Below are 14,801 nucleotides of genomic sequence, written 5' to 3'. Positions count from 1 at the left end.
AAACAAAATAACCCGTGAATCACCCCCAACGAAAGAAAAGCAAGGCGAAGGATACGAGTAAATCAAAGTGTGTGTGATAGAGACCCTGCTGGAAGAACAGCGCCACCCATTGGGCATTTGGGCAGATAACCAATGAACTGTGTCTGGCAAGGGCGCCTGGTGTGTTATACAGGTTATTCAATGACAACAAACCAAAGCCTAGTACGTGCCGCCCTCCCAACCCTGACAGAACCACAAACAGCTTAGAACCATGCTTTTCAGCACTGCAGACCGTGTTTCTGTCAAGTTGTTCTGTGTCTGGAACATTTAACAAATAAAACAAATACAAACGTAACCCACCACACACACACACACACACACACACACACACACACACACACACTGCCACTGCCCACCTCCAGACAGGCTCTTACCATGTATCCTTACTGGATTGTAGACCAGGCTGGCCCCAAACTCATAGAGCTCTGCCTGCCTCTGCTTCCTGAGTGCCAGTATGAAAGTCACAAGCCACCATGCCCAGCAGGTGTGAGTATTTCTAAGCTTTCATTGGAGGATACAGAAAGGACCATAAGCGACATGAGTGAAGAGACTAAGTCTATGCACACATCAGCTCTTTATAACTTACTTTATTATTAGTTCAATGAATTCCAGTGAAAATCCCAAGAGCACCTAGGATTTCAGAATGCGGCCAACTGGTTATAAAATGTATTGAGGAGAGAGAGTTCAGGCACAGATCAAGTATCAATAATACCACAAAACTATATTAACCAGTTCCTTGTGATCTCGAGGAAGTAGATGCATTAACTACTCAAAGCAAAGAACAGACTCGGGCATCTCCACAGGTATGAGGGAGTACACAACAGAAGAGTTGGTGACCCAGCAGACTTCTGATTAGAAAGAAAGAAAGTCAGATCCACACCAGCCCCTCTTCCTGAAATAAACCCAATATGGAACAGAGCTTCAACTTGAAAACTAAAGCTCCACATATCACAGGATTCTGGCTTCCCAATGCAAGGAAGGATTTCTTAAAGATGGTAACAACAGAACAGCTTAATGTTAGCATGGACCATGCATGTCTGTATTCACAGACCTTGGGAGGTACAGACAGCAGGATCAGGAGGTTTGGGCCAGCCTTGGCTACACAGTGAGTTCAAGGATAGCCTAACTTCATGAAACCCTGTCCATCTACCCATACTCATACGTCCACACCAATGCACATAAGTCATAAAAAAACTGATTTATTGATCCTTAATTTTTATTTTTGGAGGCTGGAGAGGTGGCTCAGTGGTTAAGCACAATGACTCCTTCACAGGACCTGGGTTCCTTTCCCAGCACCCAAATGGCAACTCACAACTGTCTGTAGCTCCGGTCCCAAAGGATCAGACATGCTCTTCTGGCCCCTTGGGAACGCAGGGCATGCATATGGTACGCAGACACACATACAGATGAAATAGTAGCCATGTACATAAAATAAATGAAGTTAAAACAAAAAAAAATTTTTTTTTTCTGAGATGGGGTGACTTAGCCTCCTGAGTACTGCGTCATCATCCCTAGCAACTTCTGAATTTGAAAACATAAAACTTGGAAGGTAAAAGGATAAGGAAGAGACCTATGTCCTCTGCCCGAGAGAAGATTTGAATAGTTTAAAAGCTAAGATGAATTTTACATACACAGAAAATGATATTTAATAATGGGCAAAAACTAATAACCGCAGGAGAAACAGTCTCACGGGTAATCAAGAAAATAGCTATTAAAATGATAAAAACTAAGTAGCGGATTGGGGAGATAGTCCTGTGGGCAAAGTGCTCAGCGCACTGGCGTGAGGCTCTGAGTTCAGATCCGGATGTCGTGTAGTTACAGCTCTGATGCACCAATACAGTAGACTTGGGAGATGCGGCAACCGTGGTAAAGAGCAAGGTTTGGTTTGGCAAGAGACTTATTTCAAAAAAAATAAATAAATAAACAAGCGGAGGGCCGGCAAAATGGCTCAGCGGCTGAAGTAGCGCGCTGCCGCCAAGCCCAGGATCCCGAGTCTGACCCCAGGGCCGGCGTGGTGGACGGATCTCTGCAAGCCGCCTCCGAGGCTTCCGGGCCGTGTGGACACACACCAATGCTGGAAAGCGACGGGGGAAGACGTGCGGCTCGGAGTGGGGACGCACGGTGGAGGGCGCACGCGCCTGCGTGGCGTCGCCCTCCACCTCTCCCGCCCTCCCTCATCTAAGAAACAAACCAGAGACAGCAAAAAGTCAGAATCCTCGTTCCTGCTCTGCGCTTGCGGGCAGAGGCGGGAAGCTACCCGTTCTGGCCCCGGTTTTGGGGAAGGGGCTCACTGGCTCCTCCCTGTGCAAGCTCTGACTTCTCTCTTCTCTTCGACCAGTCTCTGCTGTAAGTCTGACCGCCCCAACACATCCCTCAGCAAGAAAAAGCCCCGCATGACAGCACAGCATGGTCGGCCAAGAGCCACTGCACCCTGTGATCTTGGAGCTGTGGCGTCCTCTGCCTTCTTGCTTCTGGGATTGGCCCACGAAGTATCTTTCCCTGTTCTCTTTAAACATTAAACTCGCTGAAGCTCTCAGGTCTATCTCAAAGGCCACCGCTCCCACAAAGCCTTTGGGGCAGTGGTTCTCCATCTATGGGTCTCGAGCCCCAGGAGGTATCATGCATGTCAAATGCTGATGTTATAATTCACAGCAACAGCCAAGTTACAGCTCTGAAGTAACAGATACTTTTGTGGTCACCACAAGAGGAACTGTGTTAAAGGGTCTCAGCACTAGGAAGGTTGGGAACCACTGGATTAAGGACAGACGTAGTGTGCACCGGCATTTCCTTCTCTGATGTTGGGAGCACCTGTAGCGATGTTCCCTGACGGAGAGGATGCTGGCTCATGATGCCTTAGAAAGTACGGACAGATTCGCGTGGCTGGACCTATCTCTCATCCTAAAATTCCCCAGCTGGCAAGGTGCCTTTTAGAAATCATGAGATGTGAGAAATCACTGGAGAGTGTTCACCTCTGGAAAGTGGCAACTAGTTACTTCCCAGCAAGGCAGAATGTGAACCAAGGGCCAGGGGTCAGGGAAGTCATTTCTGTCCCAGTGTCCAAGGAGGACTGCCGCAGAGGCGCAGGCCCAGGGCGTGCTCAGTATCACGGGAATGTTGTGGGAATGTTAGAGAAAGCTCTAGGGCACAAACTCGAGTCTGAGGCTGGGCTGGAGATAACCGAGGGTAACGCTGTTTTCAGCACTGGGGATTGAACAAAGGGCTTTGCTCGCACTAAGCAAATGCTTTACCACTGAGCTATACTACTCGGCCTCTTTTTACTTTTTTCCCCCTTTTAATTTTGAGACAGGGCTTTACCATATTACTAACCAGCTAGCCATGCACTCACGCATAGCCTAGGCTAGCCTGGCGCTTGCAAGTTTCCTGCCTCAGCTTCCTTACAGGCCGGGATTAAAAGACCATGCCGTGAAACCCAGCCCAACTTCTGACATGGACAACTCAAAGCTCATGTTAGCTGAAGAATAAAGATGGGCTTTATTATTCAAGGTCAAGAACTGTAGCAGATGTCTCTATTATTGTGAAAAGTATCTAAAAAGAAACAGCCTGAGAGGAGGGGCTCATGTTGGCTTGCGGTTGGAGGGCACGCAACCACTCATTGCAGGAAAGGATGATGACAGGGTGCGAGGCTCCTGCCTTCCATCTGCTGCCAGGAAGCAGATGGCAAGGAAAGCCAGCACCCAGCTCGCTTTCTCCTTATTCAGTCTGGGATGATGTCACCCACACTTAGAGCAGGTCTCCTTACCCCTGCCAACCCAATCTAGACCCAGTTGTCCCTCACGGACATGCCGAGGGGTCTGTCTCCTAGGTGACTCTAGATCCTGGCAAGCAGACAGTATTAGCAGTCACACAGAGCATCGGTTTACCTGAAGGTTACCAGCCACCGAGTAGACTGCTATCCTCAATACGCAGGTAAGCAAATGACTGCAAGTTTCCTGTCATATAAGCGCAAGCTCCTGGTGGCACAGGAGTTCTGGAAGAGACAGGAAAGCTCACACAACAAAGTGCTGGGGTGACAGAGGTGGGGGACTTTGTATGTGAACCGTCCTCACCGTCTGCACCTTGCAAGGAAGTCCTTGCTCCCAACACGGTGCTGAAGCCACCACAGTCTCTGCTGGTCTATAACAGCTTGGGGCCAGCGCGAAAGCTCAGCAGGTAATGAACAGTGCTCATCGCCAGGCCAAGTGGACAGGCCGAGTGGAGTTTGATCCGTGGTAGAAAGTGAGAACAGACTTTTGAAGATTGTTCTCCGTCCTCCACATGTGTGACATAGCACACACCACCACTCCAAGACAAACACAGATTTCATGATCTTTCTAGCAAGAAGGAATCCTCCTGCTCCTTCAGGAGGGAGCAGCCGCGGCTGTTACCTCTCATCTCTGCTAGGCTCCTGACACTGCCTGCCCAGTGCCGCTCCAACTGCTGTGAGCCCGAGCCACGGCGCATATCTTCTGCCAATCACTAGTCTCTCCCTTGCTAGTGTTTACTGAAAAGTGCTTTGGGAAGCCAGTGCCAGGCTGACTCTGTGAGCTATACTGAAAAGAACAGAACCCGTACTGGGTGGAAAAACAGGAAGAGGGAGCAGTGGGCAGTCTCGTCCCTCTGGTTCTCACTGTGACAGCGCATGGCTCTCAGCGGGCACGCCAACCCACTGAGCAGGAACCTGGGCCAAGGTTCCAAGGGACTTGTGTCTCCTACAATGCTTTACAAGCAAATAAATAGAAATATCTGTTAACTTATTGCGTAGGGCTAGTGGAAAATGGCCCTTACAGATACTACTCTCAGTATGGGTAATATATGTATTCGTGTTTCCAGTGAAGAAACTTTCTATTCTTTCCCTGCTTGGTTGTGAAGAGAAGTACAAACTTTGGAGGAGAGCCCAGTCTACTGATCTTCAGCTGAACTGACTCACCTAAGCTGCTTTGTGGCAAATGAGAGCTTTATAAAAACAATGAAATGATAACGTAAGTTATGAGTGGTTATTCTTTATCGGCATTCCCTTGATTGTGTACACACGATGAATCTGTTTATTCCCTTACCCTGATATGCCTAGTGTTTTGCAAGAGTGGCTCACACATAGTAGGCCTTGCCCATGCCTGTGCTAAATAAGCAAATAATGGTCTATGGCAAGTACTTTCACAACGTCAAGGCATCATATGCAAGTTTCGGGGACTTTCTGTGCAAGAATTCCTGATGGAGTGCAAACAGTGGCATGATAAACAAGTGTGACAGGAAAGAGTGTACAACCGACGCTCTGAGTAAACACAGAGAAGTCACGAGGTGGCAGGCTGCAGGAGAGGCATGGAGTTCTGCAAAAAGCTGGCCAGACATTAAAGGGACCTTTCAGGGGTGAAGTCTGGTGGTAGAGCGATTGCCTAGCATCCACAGGGCTCTGGGATTGACCCCAGAGTTCAGAAAAAAAAAAAAAAAAAAGAAAAGAAAAGAAAAGAAAAGAAACAAAACAATTTGAAGAGCATCTCGAGGGAAGGACAAGAAAGGTCTCAACAAGCAGAGGGAGGGATGACTATTGTACAGGGAGAGCAAGGCTGAAGCCTGGGCCCAAACAGCAGCAGACAAAGCTTGTCAGAGGAGTGAGTATCCTACATATATACGAAGGAGCATAAAATACAATACTGGCATTTCACGGGGGCTGGAGAGGAGGCGCGCAGCACTGACTGCTCTTGCAAAGGACTGGGGGTCGATTCCCAGCATCTAGCTGGCAGCTCACAACCATCTGTCACTCCAGTTCCAAGGGATCTATGTAATCTCCTCTTCTGGTCTCTGTAGGTTCCAGGCACACATGGGGTGCACAGACATACACGTACACGCTGAATAAAAATAAATGTTTCTTGAAAGATGATGTCTATACCAGTGCTGGTGAGTTAACACCATGTTAGACCTCGACTTCGCCAAACACGTTCCACGAACATGTCCGCCCAAGTGTCTGAAATGGACATTTGGGAAGCTGGAACTATCTAGAGCGGACTGTTCAATGGAATGTCTGTCAGCGTGCAAACACTTCCTGGCCACTCCTCCAGACAGGTAGAAAGGCATGTCACAGAGGCATGAAGCACTCGGAATGCGACTAGTGCACTTGAAAAATGAGCTAGGAGGTGAAGTCTTAATTATATTTTAGCTCTTTATAGTTACACAGCAGCCACTGTCTAAGCAGCATGGCTTTAGAAAGACAACATGACCAACCACTCTGTTGCTGCTTTGCAGCTTTTTGTTGTTGTTGTTTGTTTTTCAGAGAGACAGGCTTTCCCTGTGTAGCAGTCTTGGCTGTCCTGGAACTCACAGAGATCCACCTGCCTCTGCCTCCGAGTGCTGGGGTTAAAGGTGTGCCACCATACCCAGTGTGTGCAGCTTCTCTTAAAAAAAAAAAGTCATTTTCTTTTACGTGCATGGGTATTCTGCCTGCACGCATGTCTTTGCACTATGTTAGTGCATGGTGTCCTGGGAGGCCAGAAGAGGGTTGGATTCCCTGGAACTGGAGTTAGAGATGGCTGTGAGCTGCTGCGTGGGGGCTGGACATTGACCCTGGGGCCTCCGGAAGAACAGCAAGTGTCGGTAACTGCTGGGTCATCTCTCTAGCCCCTTCTGCAGTTCTTGTATGAAGATGCTACAGCATAAGCCCTGGCCGAATGATGCCATCAATGTAAGGTGGAGGGCACGGTGACTTACAGGTCACACTCATGGTGTGGCTGTGGTGACCCTGGCTGGTAGGAGCCGTTCAAAGTCACATAATATATTATTCTTGAAAGGTTCTGGAAATACCCAAAGAAATGGTTAAATCAAACTATTTAAAAACTTGATTTTTAGTGGAATAAACCAGTTCGTAAATCCCAAAAAAGTATTTACTTAAACCATTACACATATTTTTGTGATTATCCATACGTACACATACAATAAATACATACATGCACACATACAAGTCTGGGCATGGTGGAGCATTCGTTTTACCCACCAGAGGCAGACTTTTGTGAGTTCAAGGCCAGCCTGGTCTACAAAGCAAATTCTAGGCCAGTCGGGGCTATGTAGTCACCTGTTGGCAGTCGCCAGTAGCTAATTGTGTGGAAGGTCCACTCAAAGGAGGAAAGTCCCTCCTGGTCCTAGAAACCTGGCCAATCATCCAGGCCTAGCGACATCACGGACCTGTGAGGAGAGTCCACTACCCCCACGTTACCACACCAGCAAATTCCCAACTCTATCCTAAAACTTAGTCTCACTCGGGCTGAGTACAGCTCACTTCATCGGAGATGCTCCTCCTTCTAGCAAATGGAGACCACTGCAGAGAACACAGAAATGAAGGGGGTGTGGGGACCCAGCACCCGAGGGTGAACTCTAACACAGCTCCTGCAGCCACAGCTCAGAAAACACTCGGAAGAGTGGGAAGAAGGACTGCAGGAGCCAGAAGATCAAGGCATCTGCGGTGAGACTGTATCTCCTCGAAGCGGCTGCCTGACAATGACAATATTAACAGAGACGTGAATGTGGAGGGGATCTCGGGGGTGGGGGCGTCCCTCCATAGACAGAGGATTACAGGATCGAATGGGCGCCGGGATCAGGGTTAGCCTCTGCTGGAGAAGAGTCCACAATCCATTACCCTATCCAAAGTGGTCAGCCGGGAGATCATGGACACACAGCAACAAAAAACGGACTCAGTGGGTTGAATTTACATGTTTATGCATTCACACACGCATGCAAACATCAACAAAGAGGAGGCTATTAATTTGAGAGGGAGTTGGGGGCATAGGCGGTGTCAGAGGGAAGAAAATGGGGAAGCGGTGTAATCGTCCTTTAATTAATTAAAAAAGGAAAACACCAAGCAAAGTGAAAGCTGCTAGAAATAATAATGTAAAAGAGTCTGTGGGGCTGGAGAGCGTCTCAGTGTGTGAGAGTTCTTGCTGAGCAAGCATCAGGACCCGAGTCCGAATCCCTACATCCATGGCAGGCCCAGGGCTATGAGAGACAAAGGGGAATGGAGTCTGCTGTTTGCCAGTCGACCTCCAGTGAGGGACCTTCTCTCAACGGAATGAGGTGGAGAGTGATGAAGTAGCATGTTTTTCTGTGACCTCCACGTGCATACAGGCAATACGCATATCCCTTCCCCTGCCACACACACATGCGAACACACACCAGAGAGAAAGAGAGAAAAAAACAAAAACAACACAACAAAAACAGACCCATGTCTTATAAATAGGGATGTTTCCGCTCACTTGGACCAGAGGCTAAGGCAGCAGCTTGGGAAGTCCCTTCTGCGGGATGAAAACATGACACAGCATGCTGTCACTGTCCCTGAGTCCATCTCAGTGAACCCGCACTGTTGCTGCTTCAGCTCTGCACCAAATAAAGCCACCGGTATGCATTCTGAAGAGCCGAATAAGAAATAGCGTCCTTTTTTTTTTCTTCTTCAAGGCCATGGAGCTGAAAGCATGCAGGTTAACCATTTTTACCCTGCGATACTGGAATAATGTATTTTGGTGCCAATAAAATATTTAAAGAGAAGGATCAATTAATAACTTGTACATGGAATATAAATCTCCAGGTACCCGGTAATCACTTCAGCTCGCAGTCTGTATTTTAAACGAAGCATTAATTTTAGATGGCGCATGCATAGTTTGGCAGGCACCCTTTCCAGTAATTCAAACAGACACACAACTGGAAACTGTCCACGTTCATTTACACTGACCAGACCACATAGGTACAATGGCAGCGTGGCCCCTGTGCCACCTGGCACCCCAGGAGCAGCTGCAGCTGTCATGGTTCCTGGGTTTGTGCCAGCGACGTGTGTGCTCCCGAGGGCTGAGTAGAGGCTTCCAGGAGCCGGGACCCCGAGTGTCCACCCTGAGCGAGAGGTGTACTTCAGAACCCCCGAGAAACCTCATCCTCCCAAGGCAACTGCCATTCCTGACACAGAACAGTGGGCTCTGGGACATGAATAAATGTCTCGTGGTTAGAGAATCTACATTCTTCACCGAGAAGCATCGCAAACACAAAATTTGCAAGGGTAATTTTTAAAAATTTATTATTCTCAAACAGAATTCGGCAGGTTCTACCACACTTATTTTTCCCCCTTTCCTTGAAAGTTTGATCTTCCTGCCTCAGCTTCTTGAGTGTTGGGATTACAAGTGTGCACCATCATGTCTGCTTGAGCGTGTGTTTTCATGAGGTGTCTTCTCCTTTGTGCCTCCCACACCCGACTTGGAAACCTGTGTGTCTTGTAAGAGCAATGGGAACAAACACAGGGCATGGCTCCATTTCACTTTCACATGCAAACAGCTCGTGCATGTTAAATGCTGGACTTTCCCGACTGTACAGCAAAGCCCCTTCATGCCCACTGAGGTGTGCTTCCGAGGGAAACACCTCTGATCCAGACTGAAGGTCTCCTTCAAGAATCAGGAGTGGCACCTCAGGTGGGGACATGCTTGCTCTGGAGGGTCCCCAGAGTCTAACCTCTCAGAGCCTACAGCATGGGGAGACAGGAATGATCCACCACTGCAGAGGCGGGATCAGGCGACTTCTGAAGCTTGCCGGCCAGTCAGCCATGCCTGGCCTACTTGCAATTAATCCCCTGACCAAGGAGAGACGCTGTCCACCTGAGACACGGTGCACTGCCCCGAGGAACCACGCCTGAGGTTATCCCATGGCTTCTACACACATGTGCAGGCGTATCATACACACAAACACATACATACACATGCACACGCTGACAGGGAGGGGAGGGGAAGACAGGGAGATGAGAGGAGGGGATGATGAGGAGAGGAGGGAAAGATGGGGAGGAGAGGGAAAGACAGGGAACGAGAGGTGCTTATAAGAAAAAAAATAATAATTAATTTTCTGAAAAAAAATCATTTAAAACAAAGACTCAGCCTCTTCATATCAGGGTGAATGAGTGTCTGCCCTGAATCTGAAGGGAACACTTTTCTCCAGATGTATTTTATGACATCTGGTATCTTTAAGGTGCACCTTTAGTCTCTCCAATGAGATTACTATGTTCTCATCTCAGTATAAAAGGCCCTTGCAAATGGGATGGTGGTGTAAATGGTGGCTGTCCCCCTTGTGGTGTGACCTTCATAGGTTGCCATTGGAGAGTCTTTCAGTGTTAGAGGGAATAATGTATTTCTAGAAATGCCTATCACAATGATATTCGGTTTTCACGGGGCACGTGAATGAAATCACACACTGTTAATTTCTCATCAAGTGCTGTTTCTTCCATCAGTGAGACAGCTGGGAGGGGCTTTGCCAGACCAACAAAGGACAATGAAGAGGACGCTTTGAAAATCGTGGTTCTTGTGTGATGCTCAGATCTCTTGTGGCCATTTGGCACACAGGAGTGAAGCACTGTTGATGGAGAGTTTTTGTAACCTGTGTTTTTCACCCACACCCTTGTTCCCAGAAATAATGACCCTGAGACGTAAATATATTTACAAAAGCCTAGGCTAATATAGCTAGGCATGTTCCCTGACTTGCTCACAACATCCCGTTTATTCTGTTCTAAGTTCTGCCACGTGGCTGGTTACCTTTGCTCAGGTTTCATGCGTCTGTCCTCCTCAGTGTCCTGGGTGAATCCCAAGCACTTCACTTTATCCCAGCATTCACTCTCTCTACGGAAACTCCTCCCTCCTGTTTCCTGCCTCAGCTATAGGCCAATCAGCTGTTTATTGACAAGTGAAGAATCTATATAGTATGGAAGATAGTATACCTACAAAACACTTGCTGGGCTGTGGAGGTGCAAGAAGGTCAAAGGAGAGCAAAGAAGAGACAGAGTTGGGCAAGATCTGTTCTGGGTGCCATGGGAATTGGGGGCTGGTGAGGGGAGGGGTGGAAGACTGGAGCTGTGCAAAGGCAGCTCACACATAAATAAGAAATCCAAACTATTGCAGCACAGAGGTGAGAAAGGCAGATTTACTCAGCCAGGTGGGCAGTTTTACAGATTACTCCAAAGGCGCAGTACCTGGAAAGGGAAAGGAGAAACGGGAAAGGGGCATGCAGGTAGAGGTGACATAGGGCAGGGACATAAATAAGGAGAAGGGGTTTGCAGTCTTTCTCACATGAGTGTGCCCCACCTCCCCAACTGCTACAAAACAGGTAAGACATACAGAGATGAATAAATAACATTTTAAGTCTAAAATTTTACAAATTCAACCCTATACGCATATAATGTACGTAAAGCCACAGAAGCAGATATTCAGAATGAACGACTTTGACTCACTCACACCTCTAGTCTGCAAAGCCCTGCCTTATATACATAGATGAAAGTATATGTGCATGTATACATGAATTTAAATTTGCGCATGTAAAATCTGAGAATCTGGTGGCAAATGCCTTATGTCTCAATTACAAGAAAACTCACAGTTCCCACCTATGTTCAAATTTGAATCTTTAAAGACAAATGAAGTAATTTCTCAATGGCCAACAAGACAAAACCCAAACATACTCTGCTCTGAAAATGACTGGCAGGATAGAAACCAACCCTAAGCTGGGGGCCGTGAATGCCCAGTTCACAATCTCACAGCTGGTGGCTGTCTCTCGTGCTTTGGTTTTTGTCCATCCAGCCCCGTTTGCACCCAGAGAATGGTTCTCCGTCAGCAACAGGAAAGACCTTCTAACAAAAACAAATGTGAACCTGCCTGGCTGTGAAGGTCCCACCTCAAAATGTCTGCAGGTTTAGAGGAAGGATGTGGGGAGGATGAGCTCCTGATGGAACAAAGAAGCCTCCGGCTAGCTCTCAGGCTCACCTCTCCATCTTTGCAAAAAAACGAGGCTTTATGATCCTGCTCACAGCTCTTGCCTCTCAAAGAGAAGGAGGTGTGGTCTACTGTGATCCTGGCTGATGCTGATGCTGCATTAGGAATGTACCTTACACCTAAGGACAACCCTGATTTGTCAACATCTGATATTGTAAAACAAGAAACACTCAAGAAAGAAAATAGTTAAAATACAAGTGGAACACATAAAAAAAAGAAGGATTCCTTTGAGAGTTGGTAAGATGTCACAAACTTTTTGAAACTCAGATTTTGTCTTCCCGAGACAGCGTCTCAATGGTAGTAGATGCCTTTAATCCCAGCACTCGGGAGGCAGAGGCAGGTGGATCTTTGTGTACAAGGCCAGCCTGGTCTACAGAGTGAGTTTCAAGACAGTCAGGGCTACACAGAGAAGCCCTGTATCAACAACAACAATCAAACCAGTGCTTTCAGCTTACTATGCACTGGAGAACAGCCTTGAACTCTCAACGCGCCTCTCCCAGAAGATGGATCCCCGGGGGTTGACTCCAGGCTGGCAGATTTGGCGGTGGCATCTATTTTTACCTGCTGAGCCATCTCACCAGGCCACCCCTATTCATCTTGACCAACACTGTAACCCAGAATATTCTAGCCCCCTATTCATCAAGTGGCCATTCTGCACCAGCTGTCATGATCCATTCCTCCCCAAAATGCTACACGGTGATGCCCCTTATCTGGCAGGGACTCTGTGCCTACCCTGTTTCTGTCAGCCCTGGAAGGTGAGTTCCATAGTTGCTGTCCCCCTCAAGCTGCATGTCTCTTCCCTGCCCTTAAACAGACGGTGCCCAGTTCTGAATGCTGACCTCCTGTCTTAGAGTCTCAGTTCTGCCTCCTCCATGTTCTGGGATGGTGGGCGGGTTCCCCACCTCTGCTTCAGCTTTTTAACCTCAGAGCAGGGCACCGCCAGTTCTTGCCAGCAAGATTAGGATGAGAAGAAGCAGACAGGCACAAAGCGCCCATGGGGTGATGGGGGACGGCCTCCCTCCCGAGGTGCTCTTGCTCACGAATCTCTAGGCTGACAGATGTGACCAAGCCCTTGCTCGCTTTTGCTTCCTGCTGACTTACACCGCTGAGTCAGGTGAGCAGGGGCGACAGTGACGGTACCACTGAGGCAGGACTGGGGACTGTGTGAGGGAGGGAGATGGGAGGAGGGGCTGTCAGCTTGCAGACTGACACTCTGGAAGCCACAGACTCCCTCCGAGGACAAACCCATTGATCAGAGCAGAAGCCGTGAAATCCATAATGGAGATACGAGGTGGACACCAAGACATAAGAGTGGATTCTGGGAAATTCAAGTTTTCTACTTAAGGCTAAATGTCAAAATTAGTTTAAAAAATGAACTATGAGGCTGGATATAGTGACACATGCTTGCAATCTCAACACTAAGGAGGTAGAGGGAGGAGGGATTAGAAATTAAGGCCACCCTTAGCTACAAAGTTAGTTCAAGGCCAGCCTGCTCTTTATGAGAGTCTGTTTCAGCAAAAACACCAAAAGCCAAATGGCCCCAAGAAAAAGAGAGAAACTAAGAAACTAGGAAAAATGGCATTCTCATTGCTGGCTATACAGCCGAAAGCATGTTGAAGACAGACAGACAGACACACGCATGCACGCGCGCGCCCACACACACACACACACACACACACACACACACACACACACGGTCACAGCAACATTTACAGCAGTCATGCGCTGGAAGCAAAATGTAGTGTGTACAGGGAGAGGAGACAACATCCAGCTCTGACATGCGCTGTGACATCCATTAGCCTGTGTGAGACAAGCCACCTAATAAACACCAGTGCTGCAAGGTCCAACTCATACAAGTTATCGAAGTGGTCAAATTCCTGCATATAAAGTACAACGGAGTAGGAGGAGCTGCGGAAACGAGGCGTGGGGAGCTGCTGAGTGGATTCTAAGCTTCAGATCTCTGAGGCGAGAGCGTTCTCGGAATGTGCTAGACATTTCACATTGTTGCACAGCAGTGTGAATGAACTCAGTACCCCTGAACTGTACCCTTATAATCGGTAACGTATGTTTCACTACAAAGAAAAGATGTGCAGGATAGCATGCAAGAAAACACACTGAGCGCCGGTGAGACGGCGCTGTGGATAAAGGTGCCCACTGCTGAGCCTCGCCCTTGGTTCCATCCCTGGAACCTACCCGGCAGGAGGGCAGAACTGACTTCCACAAGTTGACCTCTGATTTCCGCATGCATGCTATAGTATGTGTGTGCCCACATATACCCATGACACACACACACACACACACACACACACACACACACACACACCTACAAAGGACTGGACCACAGCAGAAACAGACAAGCAAAATGCTTCCTAACTAGGCAGCTGTGAGACTGAAAGTCAGCGCCTGCCAGCAGGAGCTAGGAATCCAGCACCTTCCCCTCGCTGGCGCTCGCTGTTTGAAAGCAGAGCCTTGGCCTTCAGAGCACCGGTTTGGGGCAGGAGTGGGATCTGCCCTTGCAGCGACCTTGAGCTTGCTTCCCTGTAGAGCTTCAGGGGAGGCTACACAAGATGACCCATGTGAACGGTGCTTCACAAGACACAAGAGCTACCACACTGCTGTTGTCACGGCCGTCGTGACTTACCTGAACATCATACAGGAACTGGAAACGGCTTCTCTTATTTGCAGCTTCCCTCACAGCCCGGGCCAAGTCCACGGACCCCTTTCCTCCAGCAGACCAGTGATAGCAGGGGACCGCATCAAAGGCACCAGCCCTCTTAGCAAGCTCGCACACCAAGTCAATCTCCGCGCGGGTGTCAGTCCTGGTGATGAGAACGTTTGTGGTTTCTGCATCTGTATTCACTTAGGGATGTTTTGAGAGGAAGACTAACGGTTTATATAGAACTTCACTCCCTAACACTGAATAGATTTCAAACAGCAAAAGTGGTCACATTGTGTTTAAATAAATCAGACTTGAAGAAAAGCACGAAGAAAGAATCC

At 48.2% G+C, this 14,801-nt stretch overlaps 1 protein-coding gene across 1 annotated transcript in view; it reads right to left on the bottom strand.

Moving 5' to 3' along the window:
• The window catches only part of Mthfd1l (methylenetetrahydrofolate dehydrogenase (NADP+ dependent) 1 like), a 170,168-nt gene that overhangs the window by 46,184 nt on the left and 109,183 nt on the right, over nt 1-14,801 (bottom strand). Inside the window, exon 24 of the mRNA XM_055616128.1 lies at nt 14,446-14,623. Within this exon, the coding sequence (XP_055472103.1) occupies nt 14,446-14,623 (178 nt within the window). The remainder of the gene's footprint in view (nt 1-14,445; nt 14,624-14,801) is intronic.

This window comes from Psammomys obesus, unplaced genomic scaffold (assembly GCF_907164565.1).
Source record: "Psammomys obesus unplaced genomic scaffold, mPsaObe1.curated_primary_1811, whole genome shotgun sequence".
Classification (NCBI taxonomy): Eukaryota; Metazoa; Chordata; class Mammalia; order Rodentia; family Muridae; genus Psammomys; species Psammomys obesus.
Note: the sequence above shows the minus strand (reverse complement) of the source record. Positions and strands in the feature narration are given on the sequence as shown.